At 42.9% G+C, this 21,694-nt stretch overlaps 1 protein-coding gene across 4 annotated transcripts in view; it reads right to left on the bottom strand.

Annotated features, from left to right (window-relative positions):
* Positions 1 to 1,533: 1,533 nt before the first annotated feature.
* The window catches only part of LOC106587393 (tyrosine-protein kinase Fes/Fps), a 42,059-nt gene continuing 21,898 nt past the window's right edge, over positions 1,534 to 21,694 (bottom strand). For 3 of the 4 annotated variants that reach the window (XM_014175745.2, XM_014175748.2, XM_014175746.2), the window contains 12 exons: positions 19,142 to 19,264; positions 17,489 to 17,684; positions 12,370 to 12,447; positions 6,999 to 7,208; positions 6,797 to 6,919; positions 4,781 to 4,834; positions 4,540 to 4,658; positions 4,355 to 4,449; positions 4,127 to 4,250; positions 3,235 to 3,392; positions 2,673 to 2,795; positions 1,534 to 1,999 (listed from right to left, as the gene is read on the bottom strand). In XM_014175745.2, the coding sequence (XP_014031220.1) occupies positions 1,848 to 1,999; positions 2,673 to 2,795; positions 3,235 to 3,392; positions 4,127 to 4,250; positions 4,355 to 4,449; positions 4,540 to 4,658; positions 4,781 to 4,834; positions 6,797 to 6,919; positions 6,999 to 7,208; positions 12,370 to 12,447; positions 17,489 to 17,684; positions 19,142 to 19,264 (1,555 nt within the window). In that variant the 3' untranslated portion in view covers positions 1,534 to 1,847. The remainder of the gene's footprint in view (positions 2,000 to 2,672; positions 2,796 to 3,234; positions 3,393 to 4,126; positions 4,251 to 4,354; positions 4,450 to 4,539; positions 4,659 to 4,780; positions 4,835 to 6,796; positions 6,920 to 6,998; positions 7,209 to 12,369; positions 12,448 to 17,488; positions 17,685 to 19,141; positions 19,265 to 21,694) is intronic. The other variant, XM_014175747.2, reaches the window with a different exon arrangement.

The raw sequence follows: 21,694 nt of genomic DNA, 5'->3' as shown, positions 1-21,694 counted from the left end.
GGCATCATCATGATCAGAGGATTTTAATTAATTTAAATACACTGAACAAAAATATAAATGCAACATTTTCAAAGATTTTACTGAGTTACAGTTCATATGAGGAGATCAGTCAATTTAAATTAATTAGGCCCTAATCTATGGATTTCACATGACTGGGAATACAGAACCATCTGTTGGTCACGGATACCTTAAAAAAAAAGGTAGGGGGGCGTGGATCAGAAAACCAGTCAGCATCTGGTGTGAACATCATTTGCCTCATGCAGCACGACACATCTCCTTCGTATAGAGTTCGTCAGGCTGCCGATTGTGGCCTGTAGAATGTTGTCCCACTCCTCTTCAATGCCTGTCAGAAGATCCTGGATATTGGCTGGAACTGGAACACGCAGTCGTAGACGTTGCTCCAGAGCATCCCAAACAAGATCAATGGTTGACATGTCTGGTAAGTATGCAGGCCAGGGAAGAACTGGGACATTGATAGCTTCCAAGAATTGTGTACAGATCCTTGCGACATGGGGCCGTGCATTATCATGCTGAAACATGAGGTGATGGATGAATGGCATGACAATGGGCCTCAGGGTCTTGTCACTGTATTTCTGTGCATTCAAATTTCCATCAATAAAATGCAATTGTGTTCGTTGTCCATAGCTTATGCCTGCCCATACCATAAACCCACCACCACCATAGGGCAGTGTTCAGAACATTGACATCAGAAAATCGCTCGCCCACACGACACCATACACGCTGTCTTCCATCTGCCCGGTACAGTTGAAACCGGGATTCATCTGTGAAGAGCACAATTCTCCAGGGTGTCAGTGGCTATCAAAGGTGAGCATTTGCCCACTGAAGTGAGTTACAACATCAAACTGCAGTAGGTCAAGACCCTGGTGAGGATGACGAGCATGCAGATGAGCTTCCCTGTGATAGTTTCTGACAGTTTGCGCAGCAATTACTCAGTAGTGCAAACCCAGTTTCATCAGCTGTCGGGGTGGCTGGTCTCATACGATCCCGCAAGTAAAGACAGACTTGGAGGTCTTGGGCTGGCGCTGTTACACGTGGTCTGCAGTTGTGAGGCCGGTTGGACATACTGCCAAATTCTCTAAAACGACATTGGAAACAGCTTATTGTAGAGAAATGGCAACAGCTCTGGTGGACATTCATGCAGTTAGCATGCCCTCAACACTCCCTCAAAACTTGAGACGTCTGTGGCTTTGTGTTGTGTGACAAAACTGCACATTTTAGTAGCCTTTTATTGTCCCCAGCACAAGGTGCACCTGTGTAATGACCATGCTGTTTATTCAGCTTCATGATATGCCGCACCTGTCAGGTGGATACATAATCTTGGCAAAGGAGAAAGGCTCACTAACAGGGATGTAAACAAATTTGTGCACAACATTTGAGAGAAATAAGATTTTTTGGCATATGGACAAATTCTGGGAGCTTTTATTTCAGCTCATGAAAAATGGGACCAACACTTTACATGTTGTGTTTATATTTTTGTTCAGTGTATATTAAAAAAGACAAGACAACAGAGAAAAAGATCCCATCAACTCTTTAAAGCTGATATAATAGGAACATTCAATTTGTACATTTACAGTAATATAATACAGTAAAGAATAGCAACATTCAACAGATATAGAATATTCTACTTTGTAGAATATGGTACCAATGTTTTCAATACACACATGTCCTGTGTACTTACATTAGCTGTGGTCTCACAGCCTGGCGCATTATCACTACATAAATATGGTAAAATCAAGATCACATAGCAACTGGTTCTCTATAATCAATGTATATTAAATAAAGGCAACATCTGCTCCATATAAAAAGGTAAAAGAGAATCAAACAAGTCACTTGAGTAAGGACACTTTGTGGTACAAAGCACTGAGTTCGGTCCTGAGATTGCTGAAGGACGGCCGGTTCCTGGTGTCGTACTGCCAGCAGCGACACATAATGGCATACACATCTGGAGGACAGGAGTTTGGGGCTAGCATCCGGTATCCTAGGAGACGGGACAGGAGAACATGATTGGACATCAGGTTGGCTTCACCTGGGGTTAATCCAGAGGGGTGTAATGTTTTGGACTCCTGTATAGAGCTGACCTAACTCCATATTCTACCCAGAGTCATGTCTGTTCTATACACTTCTATAATGTTGCATCTCCACTCCTAAACTAGTTACACGGACTGTCTGAGTTAAACCTTGTATCCTTATTGACCTTTTTATTTTTGCACTGTCTATGCACACTCACAGCTCACTCACACATAATATGCACATACATTTATACTGACTCTACACACACGTACACCCACTCACATACAAGCTGCTGCTACTCTGTTTATTTTATATCCTGATGCCTTGTCACCTTACCTCTATACATACCTACCTCCATCACTCCAGTAGCCCTGCACATTGTAAATATGGTATTAGAACTGACCCTGTATATAATATGCTTACTTACTTATTGTGTTCTTCAAATTTCTTTTTTTTCTCCTGTTTTTTTTCTAGTAATACATTGTTATTGATTACTGCATTGTCGGGTTTTGAGTTTGCAAGAAAGGCATTTCACTGTACCGGTGCATGTGACATTAACACTTGAAACTCCGACAGAGCATGAACTACAGTCAACTCCAAATTCTGACTAATGTGTTAGAAATCTCATTGACTCGCTGTACCTTTCTCCACCTCGTCCCGTGTCTGCTGGTTGGACATGCTGGTGTAGGGGGTGACTCCCCTGGAGAATATCTCCCATAGGAGAACTCCAAAACTCCACACGTCACTCTCCGTGCTGTACCTCCCTGAAACACAGGCAGGGGGAAGCATTGAGACAGCTATTACATTTGACAGTGATCCTGTAGAGATGCCATACCCATTCAACTGTACTATTCCACAATCACAGCTTGAGAAAAGTAGTGATAGAGTTTTGAAATGAAGCTTCCTCTAAGCCCCAAAAGGTATGTTCTGACTTTTATTCTGACAGAACTCTTCTGTGTTTCGCCAGCACTCCAACCCCAGAGAGCACAGTTCACCGTGTGTCTGTTAGAGATGACATTTTAGAGAAATACAAAAGCAGTACACTGATCACAGGGTGAGGAATGATGGCTGGGTTGACAAGTTGTTGCCATGTTTAGTGGGTTCTCGCTAGCCTTGGGAGAGAGATTGATGAATAAAGAGAGGAGGGGGGAGAGGGATGGTTGTCAGTGTTGTGGCCGCGGGGCAGAGCCAGATGGGACGTACCATAGTTGAGGGCTTCGGGGGCCGTCCATTTGACAGGGATCTGTTTGAGGCCCCCCGCAGCAGAGTAGACCCCGTCCTGCTGCTCGCGAGACATCCCAAAGTCACTGATCTTCACCCTGCTCTGTTCTCCCACCAGACAGTTACGGGCTGCCAGGTCCCTGCAGAGAGAGAGAGAGAGAGGAGGGGGTAAGGAAAAGAGGAGCAAGACAGAGGGGTTGAGGAAAAAAATGAGAAGGCAATATAATCGAAGTTGAAAAAACAGGTAGAAGATGAGCCAGAGAGAGAGAGCGAGAAAGAGAGAGAGCGAGAAAGAGAGAGAGAGAGAAAGAGCAAGAAAGAGAGCGAGAAAGAGAGAGCGAGAAACAGAGAGTGAGAAAGAGAAAGAGAGCGAGAAAGAGAGCGAGCGAGCGCCAGAGAGAGAACCAGAGAAGGAAGCAAATGACAGCCGATAAATAAGTGAGAGAAAAATCAGCCGCTCTTGTCATCTGTGGGCTCCCTGATGCAGGGTGTAGTAGTGAGCGGAGGCAGTTTGACATGCAGTGTTAGGAGGAGTGTTAGAGGGTAACGGGGGCTGGAGAATCCAGCCTGGATGTGTTCCTGCTTGGTTAATTATCCAGTACTCCTCTGATGAGCCAGGAGCCAGGGCTCTGAGCCCTCTGTCCTCTGCTACCTCCTCAGAGACACAGCAGCTTAACACTCCTAGGGTCATTCCTACACTACAGGCTCCAGTAGCCCCTACACACTGTGTTAACTTCACTGTCCCAAAAACAATATGTTTCATGGTCTAGAATAAATTGTGCAATCAAAGGCAATGTAATCTTGTCACATTGTATGGCAGCCTTCATTCAGCTCAATGTCTGAGAAGACTAGATCCATCTCCCTAGCCTCTCACCGGTGGATGCATTTCTTGCTCTCCAGATACTCCATGCCAGATGCCACATTCTCTGCCATTTTCACCAGCATATCTGACTTCAGGTTGTGACCTTCACAGCGCAGGAAGGACAGGAAGTCTCCCCCTGGCAGAACGCACACAGTCACACACACACTTTATTAGTCCATTGTAATGATAGAATGTACTGTAGCTGTGGTTAGTGTAAAGGCCCCTGACAGATTGGCTCACCTTGTACCAGCTCCATAATGATATAGATGGGTTGTTTCTGTGTGCAGACACCAATCAGCTTCACTATGTTAGGATGGTCATACTGCTTCAGGATCCTGCACAGCAGAGAGAGAGAGAGAGCAAGGTCAATGTGAATGAGAGACCGAGAAAGAGAACGAGAGAGGGAGAGAAAGAAACACACTGACCTGGCCTCCATAAGGAACCTGTTCTTGTGTTCTGGGGCCAGGTTCTCTCTGCAGGCTTTCACAGCTACAGGGGTGTTATCAGAAAGCAGACGACCACTGTACACCTCCCCAAAGTTACCCTGGACAACAGACACACATCAAGCTTCATTCTGGATCTTGGCTAAAACAGAAACAGAAGGCCAACCTAACAATCAGAGCCTCTCATAACTCCAAACAGACATTCCACGGGTGGTGAGCTCACCTGGCCAATGCTCTGTCCCAGGATGACATCATCGTGTTCCAGAACCCACTTGTCCTGGAGGGAGAGAGACAGAGAGGAACCAATCAGAGATACCGGTGCTGCTGTTCCTTCTGAATGGGTAGACTGACTTTGCAGCCTGGTAGGGGTATTTCGGACCAACTTCTAAAACTGCATTGTACGAGTGCAAAATAGTGTATGTGTACAGTATGTGTGTGTGTGTGTGTGTGTGTGTGTAGAATGGAGACCTTGTAGTGTGTGCAAAACACTGGAGCCCTTTTGATGGGCAGCATGGTGTTAGTACAGTATGCATGCAGCTCTAGACTCTAGAGAACATGTGAGTGTGGTATGTATAGCACTCTGGAGGAGGGTGGAGAGAAAGTATGAGTATGTGGATCTTGGGAGCTCATTAAAATGTGATGGATCCTAACGCTGAGACAGCTGCTACACAGAGTGGTGAGCAGAGCAGGTGTGTTCCGAGCCCATTCACTCCCAACATGCTCAGGAGAGGTGTAATAGAGGCTTGCGCGCATGCAGGCACACACACACAGTGTTTTGCACACACTACAAGGTTGCTATTCCACACACACACAAAACATAGGCCTACATATATACATACATACAAACGCACTCCCTGACTCACACATCTCCCTCCTCCCGCATACATAAAGTTAAACCCACAGGTCCACCCAACACCAGCACACAGGACCAGAGACACGGGGCCCATTAACTACACTTTGCTAGGCCCCAGACTTAATTGATGGCCGCCTCATTATTCTCAACCTGTTAGAAGCATTAACCAACAGCCACTTGTCCCACAGCACAGAATGAGAAGGGCAGCTGAGGGTTTTTACTGTAATCCTGCCAAGGACAGAATGAGAAGGGCAGCTGAGGGTTTTTACTGTAATCCTGCCAAGCACAGAATGAGAAGGGCAGCTGAGGGTTTTTACTGTAATCCTGCCAAGGACAGAATGAGAAGGGCAGCTGAGGGTTTTTACTGTAATCCTGCCAAGGACAGAATGAGAAGGGCAGCTGAGGGTTTTTACTGTAATCCTGCCAAGGACAGAATGAGAAGGGCAGCTGAGGGTTTTTACTGTAATCCTGCCAAGGACAGAATGAGAAGGGCAGCTGAGGGTTTTTACTGTAATCCTGCCAAGGACAGAATGAGAAGGGCAGCTGAGGGTTTTTACTGTAATCCTGCCAAGGACAGAATGAGAAGGGCAGCTGAGGGTTTTTACTGTAATCCTGCCAAGGACAGAATGAGAAGGGCAGCTGAGGGTTTTTACTGTAATCCTGCCAAGGACAGAATGAGAAGGGCAGTTGAGGGTTTTTACTGTAATCCTGCCAAGGACAGAATGAGAAGGGCAGTTGAGGGTTTTTACTGTAATCCTGCCAAGGACAGAATGAGAAGGGCAGTTGAGGGTTTTTACTGTAATCCTGCCAAGGACAGAATGAGAAGGGCAGCTGAGGGTTTTTACTGTAATCCTGCCAAGGACAGAATGAGAAGGGCAGTTGAGGGTTTTTACTGTAATCCTGCCAAGGACAGAATGAGAAGGGCAGCTGAGGGTTTTTACTGTAATCCTGCCAAGGACAGAATGAGAAGGGCAGCTGAGGGTTTTTACTGTAATCCTGCCAAGGACAGAATGAGAAGGGCAGCTGAGGGTTTTTACTGTAATCCTGCCAAGGACAGAATGAGAACACCATCTGAGATGAAATTGTATGTAAATCATCTGTAAAAGAGACATGGTTCCAGTATAACTCCCAGATAAATTAAAGGTAAAATTGTTATTACAGAACTACCCGAGAAAGATAACTAAACATGTGGGAATGTAATTTAATCCTTATTTAGGTAAGTTAAACTAATTACATGAATATTTAAGAAATACTTAGACAAATAAAGCATTGGGGAACCTTGAATTAAACACGATAAAACAAGGGACTTTTCAACAAAGGTAAAACAGGATCTAAAATATATTACAGTTGACCAGTGAGTGAGTGAGTGAGTGAGAGAAGCGTTACCTTTAGGACAGGTCTCTTCAGGACAATGTCGGACCTCTTGGTGACATGTTGGTGTGACGAGACCAGGTGGTTCATCAGCATGGGAACGGTGTGGAATCGCTCTCCATCCAGGCGGTACATATTCTAAACACACACACTTTATAACCATACAAACTGTACAGACATGATCATATTGTAAATACACACTCACTCACTCACTCACGTCTGTGCTCTGGATAAGGAAGTGCCTGCAAGAGCCATCCCAGTGGACAGAGAGGACATACTCCTGTTTGCCCTGACTCTGTCTGACCAGGAAGTCTCCATCACTCGTCAGCAGCTCCTGGACTTCCAGCCTGGGGATGACTCCGTGGTACCAGTTCTGCTGCTCCAGGGGGCGCTCTACCTCTGGGACTGGGGACAGGGCAGGGGGCACCTGGAGGGGATTCACACAGCAAGGTCAATGAGGGGCCAGGTAAGGAGGGACCTGGGCATGGAGTGCCCACTGTGAGACTCATTCATAAACCATAGATTGATTTCAATGGGAGATTAGTGCGGTTTGAGATGCGGTTTGGCTACACCACTGGATGTACTTTAGTGCGGTTTGAGATGAGTCTCACACGTGTATCTCTAGATGAGATTCAGCACAGGGGAACAAATACTACTAAAGTGCATCCAGTGGTGTAGTGGAGAGTAAACAAGTCAACACAGTTTACATCTTTTTTTTGCCCAACAGTTTACACACCTTTTGCGGAAAAATGCAAAAATTAAAGAATAGGAAGGGTTACTTTTTTCACCACAAACGCGATCAGAGTTTACCCACCAACTTTGTTACCACTACATCACAGAAGAATACATAGACAGGGTAACAATACACTGCTAAGGAGACTAGATACAAGGAAGATACAGCTACAAACTACATTGATCAGGAGATACAAAATGCACTGCTCAATACCATATATCTCTAAAAACCACACACATGGATACTAGTGGTGTAACGGACTGTAGTTGGTCCGTGATTCGGATCACCCCCACGGTTCGGCACGCATGTGAACCGCGGATTAATTGCAAAGTTTAGTGTGAAATCAGGGGCAGAAATCCCGGGGGGGACGGGGGACACACGAACCCCCATCCTGGGAAAAATATGATTTGTCCCCCCCAATATATCACTGAAACATAACTATGTAATTTAAATAATATTAATAATACGCAATGAAAGCAATTGTGCTGATTATAGACACTTAATAGCGCGTTTTTAAGTTTCAAAAGATTGCGACCCACCCGCCCTTTGCCTCACAATGGTTTGATCCACTGCCAGTTCCTTAGTTTGCACGTAACTGCCGTGAGGTTCATCCAGTCAATCGCGCACACACACACACACTAGCTGAATATGCAGAGCTAGCGCGCAAATATTAACTATTAAGCTAGCTAGTACCTATTCAATGTATGTGGCGTCGTCAAAGATGGAATCAGCATGCAGATGATGTAAGTTAGTGCTTCAAAGTCCCTGTGATAAGGTTAGCGATAAACTGAAGTCCAAACTGAACTACACTCTCTTCTACCAATGTCTTAAATATATTTAATGGTCTCGTTGCAAACGCTAAATTGTCGCAAGGGAACTTTTATTTATTTATTTTATTTCACCTTTATTTAACCCGGGTAGCAAAGATTATAGCAAACACCACTGAAACTGAATTGGTACTCGCTAGCTTTGCAAATTCAGCTATTGTTGGAAGCCAGCCAATATGAAACAAACTATTAAAATTACAAAAGGTTGCAGCATATGTTGTGTAAATGGTGAACTCATACAGCGGTCAACTCTTGTCATTTTAATCCGTTTCACATTTGCTAGCTACCTTTTAGATCGAAGCCCAAATAGAATGATTGAAGATGATAGAAGCCCATCTCCTACTGTAAATAACCTACACACTGTGTGTGTAGCCAGCCAGCCAGCCAGCCAGGTAGAAAAATGGCAGAAAAATAAAAGACGGACATCAGAGTATTTTTCAATACACCAAAACGCATAGTAAGAACCCTAGTAGCCTAATATCTCAAAGACTAGTTGATAAAATGTTCATAAGAAAGAAATGAAATTCTAATGGAAATGTTTCACAATGATGTCATTAGGCAGAGCAGGCAACAGATGGCACACAGACAGCAGAGTTGGGGACAGATATGCAGGGACAGACTGGCAGAGACAGGGAGTCTCAGGTAAGTTTGTTGAGTCTTTGTTTGGCAACATTATGAAAGGTTCTACATTTTTTTGACTTGTAAAATAGGAACATAATTGGAAAATGCCATGGATACCCCCACTCTCAACTTAAACTGGTGACTGAACTAAGATTTGTTAAAGGCAATGGTATTGCTGTTGTGATTAGTTGTGTAGTTTTGGGTACCGGTAGTTAGGAGTACGGCAAACACCTTATTTCTTTGGTTCCTCAATATACATTTACCATATTACAATGTAGGCTATGTGTTACAGCATTACTTTTGGTGTCCCCCTCAGGAATTGCTCTTGAGAAAATGTCATGTAATTGTCCCCTCCAAAGTGGATTTCAGATTTTCGCCCCTGTGTGAAATAAAGTTTTACTGCCGCTGTTACTTTTCAAAGTAATAATTCCCTAAATCTCAATGCAGAGTTGCAGTGAAAAGATAAAGACAAGACAGATGTGTTTTACTCTGAAGCCTGAAGGTTGATTTGTTTTAAAGCGGTTGTGTGTACTGTTCACGTGAACGGGGCATGTTGAATCTCAACGAATCAATCCTGGATAATCGCGTTACAAAAAGCAAAGAAGAAAAAAGAGCAGTGACAGCCATGGATAGCGGAGGAGCTGAAGAACTGGAAAAGCCTCCCGCTTCATTTAAGTCTCATGTATGGGAGCATTTTGGCTTCCCTGTCAAATATGATGACGGAAGAAGGGTGGTGGACAACACCATTACGGTGTGTAGGCATTGTGCCACAAGAAAGCCGTATGATCATGGAAATACATGGAGCATGGCCACACATTTAAAGCGTCATCACCCTGGTGTGTCAGAGACAACAACTTCTCACCGCGACATTTAAGCAGCCCTTTGCTGCAGAATCATCAGAACCATCACCAAATCTATTGGGATGTTTACCGCTTTAGACCTGAGGCCATACTCTGTTGTGGAAAACAAAGGGTTTCAAAATATTGTAATGAAACAGGCAGGGAGCAGGTCTCTAACCCTCGACCTTCTAGCCCGAAGTCCAGCGCGCTATCGACTGAGCCCCAAAAGCATGCTCGAGCGGCAGAGTCGATATCCGCGCTTATAACCCAGGGTCGTTACAATATGGTGAAAGTGCTTGAGCCACGCTACGAAATCCCCTCGCGCACCCACTTCAGTGTGAAGATCGTGCCAGATCTTTATGAACAGGAAAATAACAAAATTGCTGACGAATTATCCAAGGCATCCTCTGTTGCCTTCACCACAGACGGGTGGACCTCCTGGGCAACGGAAAGCTACGTGATTGTGACTGCTCACTGCACCACAGAGGAGTGGGAGATGCGAAGTCTGGTGCTACAGACACGCCCCCTCTACGAGAGTCACACAGGCACAAATCTGGCGCAGGAACTGCTAGGAGCAGTAGCAGAGTGGAAGCTAGAGAGGCCCAATGGCAATATCCCAATCACCACAGATAATGCCAAGAACCAAGTAAATGCAGTGATAGAAGCTGGACTGGGGCCACAGATAGCTTGCTTTGCACATGTGATCAATTTAGCATCCCAAAGTGGAGTCTCAGTGAACCAGATGGACCGCCTCCTTGGGAGGATCAGGAAGGTGGTTTCCTTTTTCCAGCCGCTCATGTGCTTAAGAACAAGCAAGAAATGCTACAGCTACCGACCCACAAGCTCATACACCATGTCACAACAAGATGGAATTCCACTTATGACATGTTGGAGCGCTATCTTGAGCAGCAGGCAGCTGTATACTCTGCACTGACTGACAAGACCCTGAAAAAAAAGAAAGACATCGTCACCTTATCCGATGACCTGAAAGTGGCCGTCTGTGTCCATGATCCTACCTCTGAAAACAAGGATTCTACAATCCATGGCCCCAAGTGAGGAAGACAGCACCATCACTAGAGATGTGAAGGCTGCCATTAGAGAGGACCTGAAGCCCAGATACCCCCTTAATGTACAGGACTACCTTCATAGATCTACTGCACTGGATCCAAGGTTCAAGTCCCTGTCTCACCTAGACCCTGCCCTTCACCGGAGGACATACAGTGATCTCACCACTGAGATTGTGGCCACTGAAGAGGTAAAAAAAAAAAAAGAGTGAATTACTTCAATAATAAATATACTGCAGTCAAATCTTAGTCTATGCTATTGGAATCATCCAGTTTTTATTTGGAATAATAATGGCTTTTATTAAATGTTATTGCCACAATTATAGTTCTAGAGCTGACAGGAGCAGACTCAGAGGCATCTCCTCCACAAAATCATTTGGCCATGAAGGAGCTTTTCGGGGAGACCTTTGCGAGCAAGGACACAGGCAAGACATTTGCCAACACCATCAAGAGGAGGTGGCATCCTACAAGGCAGGAAGTGGCATTCCAGTGGATGGTCATCCACTGGCATGGTGGAAAATCAATAAGTGTAAATACCCTCACATTGCCATGACGGCAAGATGCTACCTGGCTGTGCCTGGCACTTCAGTACCCAGCGAGAAGGTGTTCTCCACATCAGGGGACATAGTGACTGTAAAGGAGGTCTACCCTCTCCCCACAAAATGTAGACATCCTCATCTTTTTGAAAAATAATTTGAAGTTATAAGCTCAGGTCTGCTTTGCTTTCTTGTTGTACTTGTTTTTGATGATGTGGACACAGGCTATTTTTCATTCACTATTGTTCAAATGAATTAGGTATCATGCCTCATATTGCACTTTTTAATTTAACAATTGAGTATTGAATATTTTATTTAAACATTGAAAAGTTCCTTGCTTTAACTGTTCTTTAAGTAATAAATGGAAAGCAAAGTTATATTTGCCCCCCCGTTTTTTTTTGGCTGATCCGAAAAATGATCAGATCCGCGACTCAAAACCGTGATCCGATCTGAACCATGAGTTTTGTGATCCGTTGCACCACTAATGGATACCTAGTCATTTTCTTTTTACTACAGACAACATGGCGCCAATTCAAAAAGATACTACTGTTCAGATGACAAGATAAGGCATACTACAACATTGTGACACATCTCTAGAGAGAAGATAGGTAAAAAAGAGGAAAGCCAGATGAGAAACAAGGCGTTTCACAACTGGAGTCCTACTCTGAACAGTTAGGCTTACAGAGAAAACACGGCCAATCGCTGTTTGACAAGGGAACTGTTTGACTGTCTGACTTGAGTTGTTTGAATAGACAGAGACAGATAAATCAAAGGCAGCAGGTGGGTGAAAACAGAACAGGTCCATCTGTGACAGGGTGATCACAATGATGCCTCACTGACAATGAATGACTATAGTATGAAAATAACAGATTGTCTATGCTGCATCACTGGTATGACCATAACTGTGTACTATGTATGACCATAGCTGACTATTTCTGAACACTGACTGTGTATGTTACATCACTGACCGTGTATTTGGGTTTGAACAGGCCGCTAAAATGGCTTATGATGCCGTCCACACTGAGGTTTCTGAGGCCGTCCCTCTCCTGAAACAACACAGAGCACAACCATCATCAACCTCTCTTTTAGGAAGGCTCATCACCACCAGTACCTGTGTTAATAATAACAACACAGAGCACAACCATCATCAACCTCTCTTTTAGGAAGGCTCATCACCACCAGTACCTGTGTTAATAATAACAACACAGAGCACAACCATCATCAACCTCTCTTTTAGGAAGGCTCATCACCACCAGTACCTGTGTTAATAATAACAACACAGAGCACAACCATCATCAACCTCTCTTTTAGGAAGGCTCATCACCACCAGTACCTGTGTTAATAATAACAACATGTAACAGCACTCAGAAACACAACATAATCCACAGAGGAGAGAATGTTACAAAAAATTACAAACATGATGAGTGGAGAATGTCAAAGAAGAAAAAAACTTGTTTGCTTTAGGGTGGAACTGGATAAAACAGCGCTATGAAAATGGGTGTAGGAATGCACTTGAGTCAACACCATGACAGACAGCAAAGTACGCAAAGCACCAAGATCCTCAATCATGCCTCTGTTTCAATAGAGATGGTTGTATCTGAACGAGACAGGAGGATAGGTTGTCCTCAGTACAGAACAGACTGGTTGTATCTGAACGAGACAGGAGGATAGGTTGTCCTCAGTACAGAACAGACTGGTTGTATCTGAACGAGACAGGAGGATAGGTTGTCCTCAGTACAGAACAGACTGGTTGTGTCTGAACGAGACAGGAGGATAGGTTGTCCTCAGTACAGAACAGACTGGTTGTGTCTGAACGAGACAGGAGGATAGGTTGTCCTCAGTACAGAACAGACTGGTTGTGTCTGAACGAGACAGGAGGATAGGTTGTCCTCAGTACAGAACAGACTGGTTGTGTCTGAACGAGACAGGAGGATAGGTTGTCCTCAGTACAGAACAGACTGGTTGTATCTGAACGAGACAGGAGGATAGGTTGTCCTCAGTACAGAACAGACTGGTTGTATCTGAACGAGACAGGAGGATAGGTTGTCCTCAGTACAGAACAGACTGGTTGTATCTGAACGAGACAGGAGGATAGGTTGTCCTCAGTACAGAACAGACTGGTTGTATCTGAACGAGACAGGAGGATAGGTTGTCCTCAGTACAGAACAGACTGGTTGTATCTGAACGCGACAGGAGGATAGGTTGTCCTCAGTACAGAACAGACTGGTTGTATCTGAACGCGACAGGAGGATAGTTTGTCCTCAGTACAGAACAGACTGGTTGTATCTGAACGCGACAGGAGGATAGGTTGTCCTCAGTACAGAACAGACTGGTTGTATCTGAACGCGACAGGAGGATAGGTTGTCCTCAGTACAGAACAGACTGGTTGAGTCAGTCTGTAGTTCAGATGCCTTCTAGTTGAACTGGAAGGTTACATAAGGGCAATTCCACGGTAGCAGAATGACGCTGAGATTTTTTACTTTCAAAGTATGCCAAACAAAAACCATTGATTGCAAAGTTAAACAAGTCATACAACTCTATGCACAAGCAGTACTTTTAAACATTTCCACAGAATTTTACAAAAACACAATTACTCGAAGAACAGTACAGATGTAAAGTTTGTTAACAGAATGACGGTAAAATCTCCCTCTGTTTTTTTTATGTGACCACGTTTTTCCGAAAACTTAAATATCTACTCCAAATTGAGATTCAAAGAAGTTTGCAGAAAGATTGGGGTGTCAGCTATAACATGATACCTTGAGTTTGACATTTTTTTATATTTTGGATATTGAACCACAGTAAGTGAAGTGGATTACCACCCGGTAAGAGTGATGGTATCATAATGACATCATGGGTACCTGAACTGTACTATACAGAAATGCATAATCATGAATGGCATTCTCTTCATGGTGATGTATCCTGAATAGGTACACAAAAGTTAGAAACATTTTATATCCTCCTTTGCATGTTTGGGTATTATTCTACATACTGGCTATTCTAATGAGCGCCGGCCCAAAACAAGACGAAATTTGGTTGGTCCGGACCACACCAAATCTGTACCAATCATAGACGTCTATGTTTCACAAGTTTGTACATCACAATTTAGCACAGAGTACAGTGCAGCAGAGTAGAGTTCAGTACAGTATAGGACTATACAGTAAATTATACTGTGCTCTACTGTACTAAACTCTACTGTACAGTAAAATACAGTACTGACCTATACTCTACTTTCCTTTACTGTACTCAATCAATTTGTATTTGTCACGTATAGACTTTATCGTGAAACTCTATCTCAGGAGCTCTTCCCAACGATGCACACTTAAAAATAAGAAAATAAGAAAAATACAAATAGTAACACAAGAATAAAGCTGAATAAAGGGAGTACCACTACCATGTCACTGAGCAGGGGTACAAGGTATTTGAGTTAGATGTGTACATGAAGGCAGGGTGAAGTGAATAGGCATTCGAATAGATAATAAGAAGAGTAAAATTAAAAACAGTAGCAGCATATGATGATTGTGAAATTATGTGTGTATGGCGCGTGTGTGTGTGTGTGTGTGTATATGTAGTGTATTTGAATGTGTGTGGGTTTGAGTGAGACTGTCAGTGTAATGTTTGTGGGTGACTCTATACATAGTGTGTATACAGTTGTATACAGAAGTTCACATACACTAGCCAAATATATTTAAACTCAGTTTTTCACAATTCCTGACATTTAATCCTAGTAAAAATTCCCTGTCTTAGGTCAGTAAAGATCAACACTTTATTTTGAGAATGTGAAATGTCAGAATAATAGTAGAGAGAATGATTTATTTCAGCTTTTATTTCTTTCATCACATTCCCAGTGGGTCAGAAGTTCACATACACTCAATTAGTATTCGGTAGCATTGCCTTTAAATTGTTTAACTTGGGTCAAACAATTCGGGTAACCTTCCACAAGCTTCCCACAATAAGTTGGGTGGATTTTGGCCAAGTCGTCCTGACAGAGCTGGTGTAATTGAGTCAGGTTTGTAGGCCTCCTTGCTGGCACACGCTTTTTCAGTTCTGACCACACATTTTCTATAGGATTGAGGTCAGGGCTTTGTTATGGTCACTCCAATACCTTGACGTTGTCCTTATGCCATTTTGACACAACTTTGGAAGTATGCTTGGGGTCATTGTCCATTTGGAAGACCCATTTGCGACCAAGCTTTACTTCCTGACTGATGTCTTGAGATGTTGCTTCAATATATCCACATAATTTTCTTTCCTCATGATGCCATCTATTTTGTGAAGTGCACCAGTCCCTCCTGCAGCAAAGCACCCCCACAACATGATGCTGCCACCCCCGTGCTTCACGGTTGGGATGGTGTTCTTTGGCTTGCAAGCCTCCCCCTTTTTCCTCCAAACATAACGATGGTAATTACGGCCAAACAGTTCTATTTTTGTTTCATCAGATCAGAGGACATTTCTCCAAAAAGTACCATCTTTGTCCCCATGTGCAATCTGGCTATTTCATGGCGGTTTTGGAGCAGTGTTTTTTTCCTTGCTGAGCGGCCTTTCAGGATATGTCGATATAGGACTCGTTTTACTGTGGATATAAATACTTTTGTACCCGTTTCCTCCAGCATCTTCACAAGGTCCTTTGCTGTTGTTCTGGGATTGATTTGCACTTTTCGCACCAAAGTACATTAATCTCTAGGAGACAGAACCCGTCTCCTTCCTGAGCGATATGATGGCTGCATGGTCCCACAGTGTTTATACTTGCGTACTATTGTTTGTACAGATGAACGTGGTACCTTCAGGTGTTTGGAAATTGCTCCTAGTGATGTACCAGACTTGTGGAGGTCTACAATATTTTTTCTGAGGTCTTGGCTGATTTCTTTTGATTTTCCCATGATGTCAAGCCAAGAGGCACTGAGTTTGAAGGTAGGCCTTGAAATACATCAACAGGTACAACTCCAATTGATTCAAAGTATGTCAATTAGCCTATCAGAAGCTTCTAAAGCCATGACATCATTTTCTGGAATTTTCCAAACTGTTTAAAAGGCACAGTCAACTTAGTGTATATGTAAACTTCTGACCCACTGGAATTGTGATACAGTGAATTATAAGTGAAATAATCTGTCTGTAAACAATTGTTGGAAAAATTACTTGTGTCATGCACAAAGTAGATGTCCTAATCGACTTGCCAAAACTATAGTTTGTTAACAAGAAATTTGTGGAGTGGTTGAAAAATGAGTTTTAATGACTCCAACCTAAGTGTATGTAAACTCCCGACTTCAACTGTATATAGTATTGTGAGTGTGCATAGAGTCAGTGCAAGATAGGGTCAATGCAGATAGTCCAGGTAACCATTTAGCAGTATTATGGCTATTTAGCCATCTTTAGCAGCCTTTGCTTATTCCTAATATTTAGGATGGAAAATGGTTAAACACGTTATACATGCCTTTGTAAAAATAGACTCAGCTTTCATTTGACAGCAAATTTGATGCGCTCCAATGAACTTCACATTTTAGTGCTCGTGTGGCTTTTTACATGGTGGCATTTTACAAATGCCCATAACACCAGGGTTACAACACAACCTGCGTGGGAACATTTATGCAATTCACTTTAGTCATCTGGAACTACTGTGTGTGTATAGAGGGGACGACAAACCAATTAACCTTTTGTTTAATTTCTTTCTGTTTCAAAACAATGGGATTTCAAAAGCTTTTATAGATCGCTCAGTGATTTTCATAAGCCCACAGTACATTCATGTTTTAGTGATGATGTATTTGTAGAACTTAGAAAGCAGCGAACTACCAAGCTAACAAACTAAAGTACACAACAATCACATATGATAATGAATGAGTAGAACCTGAACTCTGAACACACAATGGAGAACTAGAAACAAACAAGAGCCAATAACAACATGTTTTACAAGAGCTTACACAATGAATGCAATCACAGGTCAGGTTCCCATGGGAGACAAGTCAATGAAACAGACGCAAGGGACAGAGATAATCTCAACCACAGGAAGCATAGTATCTCTTTCAGATGAGTGGCAGGGATCAGATATACAGAGGGTGTGTGTGCGTGTGTTTGAGGGAGAGAGAGGAGACCTACACTAGAGGTGATGGAGGAGAGGGAGGTACGGTCCTCTTCCAGCCCCAGGGCAGGTGGGGGTTCACTGGATCCCAGCCATTCCAGCTTCCCCTTCAGCAGCAACCTCTGGGCCTCCAGCCTGGTTCTAGCTCCCAGGGACAGCATCACCTGCTGTCGGCTCTCCTCCAGCGCATGCCTCTTACTGAACTGGTAAACCCTGCAGAGAGAGGAGCAGCCTGTCAGCTCATCAATTAAAGCATTGTGATAACAATGTGGAACAATGTGTTTCCATTTCAACATATAGCAACAATTCCATTGACTTTCGCCTCACTGTCAATATATTTACAGCATAACTGACATGCCCGATGGTTTTACACAAGAAGGCTGGTTAACTGGCCCATCTCCTACACCTTAGCCATATCACTTCCGCAGGGCACTCACCAACAGTATAGTTTAAATGAGATATTCTATATGGGAGAAGTAGGATTAAAGATGCAGTAAGTCATGTCAGAAGGTAGCAGATGTATTACTTAACAACAGCTGCAAATTCCAATAATACTACATCACGTTTGAAGTTCACTTTCCTTGCTTTGTCTAGCAACACTATCACCTAGTGAAGAGGTTTTCTGGGTCAGAGTGCATATTTATTTAGTTCATAGCACAAATGTTTGTTAGCCCGTTTCTCACACTGGCTTTAGCCATGGCGGGAGCAGACCAGCCCAGGCAAGTGCAGGGAGATTGCCATGCAACACGTGCCTTAGAGGGAGACGTCTTCATAGTGTGACAAATTCCCATGATTTGTGAATCTGTTCGAACTGAACAGCCAGCGCGACAGCTAAAATGTCTTTGTAAAAATATATAACTACATTATGGCATTCACTAATCATAAACTTTTACATATAATAGAAATGTCGGTATATTTGTGGACAAAATTCTTCCTTACTTAGCTTTCAAATATTGCACTGCTACATTAACTAACATCACCACTTGGGTAAAAGAGTTCTTTACTAATCAAGGAAGCATTCAGTCACTCCCGTCTGTCTCTGTTGATTTCCAAAGTGTTTCATCAAACCCATGACTCCTTAAGGAGAAGCATGTTTCCCTTGGCACCAGTGAACATTAGGCTAGTGTCAGTCAACACATCTGCTCCATCTATGCACTAAGAGCTTATTAGTAACTTCTAATAACAGCGGACAGGCATCTAAACCAAGACAAATGAGAGAAGCTTGAAAAGTCTCCTCATATCACCATGTTATATTCATAAGGCATAGTGAGTCTGTCCCCCAGAGAGCAGCCAGCTTAGCCAGCCATAGCAGAGAGGAGAGCAGCCTAAACTACTCTGATAGGAGACTGCTTGCAGATGAACACCACCGTTGAGAGGAGATACAGCAACACACTGCAAAAATATGTGCACAGATCAATGGCAAAATTCATTACTCTTTTTTTCCCAGTCAGTGTTGGTGAAGATGGTGGTTTGGTACTGCCAGAGCCAACTTTATCCTGGTTCAGACCATAAAAATAGAATTCTATTCTGTTTACCCAGGATAAATTACCATATTATCAGGTATAACAGCTGTAAGTACTATGTAATTACACTATATCTGCCTAAATGATTACCAAGTATGCTTGCCCATGTAAAGTTGGACCTTCCAGTACCTGTGGATATCGCCTCACCTCTGACCCCGTTTGATGCCCTCTTCCTCTGCCTCCAGCTCCAACTCCAGCTGGTTGACTGAGGCCTGTTGGGAAACCACATTACCAGCAAGAGACAGCAGTTCCTCTTCCACTGCAGTCAACCTGGTAGAGGGGTAGAGACATGGGGAGAGAAGGGGGACGAAGGGGTGAAATGTGTTGTTCGTGTTGAGATTGTGTGTGTGTGTGTGCGCCTTTTAAAATGATCAACTTGGATTAGCTAACACAATGTGGCATTGGAACACAGGAGTGATGGTTGCTGATAATGGGGTCTCTGTACGCCTATGTAGATATTCCATAAAAAAATCTGCCGTTTCCAGCTACAATAGTTACTTAAAACATTAACAATGTCTACACTGTATTTCTGATCAATTTGATGTTATTTTAAATGGACAAAAATGTGCTTTTCTTTCAAAAACAAGGGCATTTCTAAGTGACCCCAAACTTTTGAACGGTTGTGTGTGTGTGTGTGTGTGTGTGTGTGTGTGTGTGTGTGTGTGTGTGTGTGTATGTATGTATATATATATATCATTACAGGTCTTTAAAAAATATATATATATTTTCTAGTAGAATAATAGTGAAGACATCAAAACTGTGAAATAACACATATGGAATCATGTAGTAACAAAAAAAGAAAGTGTTAAACAAATCAAAATATATTTTATATTTGAGATTCTTCAAAGTAGCCACCCATTGCCTTGATGACAGCGTTGCACACTCTTGCCATTATCTCAACCAGCTTCATGAGGTAATCACCTGGAATGCATTTCAGTTAACAGGTGTCCCTCGTTAAAAGTTAATTTGTGGAATTTCTTTCCTGAATGCGTTTGAGCCAAGAAGGTGTTCCTTCTTAAAAGTGAATTTGTGTTGAATTTATTTCCTTCTTAATAGGTTTGAGCTAATCAGTTGTGTTATGACAAGGTATGTGGTATTCTGAATAAGGCCTTCATGGTCGAATTGCTGAAAAGAAACCACTTCAAAAGGACACCAATAAGAAAATAATTGCTTGGAGATTTTTGGTTCCAACCACCGTGTGGGTGAACGGATGATCTCCGCATGTGTATTTCCCACCATAAAGCATGGAGGAGGGGGTGTTATGGTGTGGGTGTGCTTTGCTGGTGATGCTGTCTGTGATTTATTTAGAATTCAAGACACACTGAACCACCATGGCTACCACAGCATTCTGCAGAGATACGCCATCCCATCCGGTTTTGGGATTAGTAGGACTATCATTTGTTTTCCAACAGGAAAATGACCCAACACACCTCCAGGCTGTGTAAGGGCTATTTTACCAAGAAGGATAGTGATTGAGTGCTGCATCAGATGACCTGGCCTCCACAACCCCCTGACCTCAACCAAATTGAGATGGTTTGGGATGAGTTGGGCCGCAGAGTGAAGGAAACACAACCAACAACTGCTCAGCATATGTGGGAACTCCTTCAAGACTGTTGGAAAAGCATTCCAGGTGAACCTGGTTGAGACAATGTCAAGAGTGTGGAAAGCAGTCATCAAGGCGATTATTTGAAGAACCTCAAATACAAAATATATTTAGATTTGTTTAACACTTATAATACATGATTTCATTCATATGTGTTATTTCATAGTTTTGATGTTTCACTATTATTCTTAAATGTAGAAAATAGTAAAAATAAATAAAAACACTTGAATGAGAAGGTGTTCTAAAACCTTTGAGTGAGAGAGAGAGAGAGAGAGAGAGAGAGAGAGAGAGAGAGAGAGAGAGAGAGAGAGAGAGAGAGAGAGAGAGAGAGAGAGAGAGAGAGAGAGAATATATATATATATATACACACACACACACACACACACACACACACAGTGGAAGTCGGAAGTTTACACTTTGGAGTCATTAAAGCTCATTTTTCAACCACTCCTCAAATTTCTTGTTAACAAACTATAGTTTTGGCAAGTCAGTTAAGACATCTACTTTGTGGATGACACAAGTCATTTTTCCAACAATTGTTTACAGACAGATTATTTCACTTATAATTCCCCGTATCACAATTCCAGTGGGTCAGAAGTTAACATACACTAAGTTGACTGTGCCTTTAAACAGCTTGGAAAATTCCAGAAAATTATGTCATGGCTTTAGAAGCTTCTGATAGGCTAATTGACATACTTTGAGTCAATTGGAGGTGTACCTGTGGATGTATTTCAAGGCCTACCTTCAAACTCAGTGCCTCTTGGCTTGACATCATGGGAAAATCAAAAGAAATCAGCCAAGACCTCAGAAAAAATATTGTAGACCTCCACAAGTCTGGTACATCACTAGGAGCAATTTCCAAACACCTGAAGGTACCACGTTCATCTGTACAAACAATAGTACGCAAGTATAAACACTGTGGGACCATGCAGCCATCATATCGCTCAGGAAGGAGACGGGTTCTGTCTCCTAGAGATGAACGTACTTTGGTGAGAAAAGTGCAAATCAATCCCAGAACAACAGCAAAGGACCTTGTGAAGATGCTGGAGGAAACAGGTACAAAAGTATCGATATCCACAGTAAAACGAGTCCTATAT

The sequence above is a fragment of the Salmo salar genome, chromosome ssa26 (assembly GCF_905237065.1).
Source record: "Salmo salar chromosome ssa26, Ssal_v3.1, whole genome shotgun sequence".
Taxonomy (NCBI): Eukaryota; Metazoa; Chordata; class Actinopteri; order Salmoniformes; family Salmonidae; genus Salmo; species Salmo salar.
This window is presented reverse-complemented; position numbering and strand designations above follow the sequence as displayed.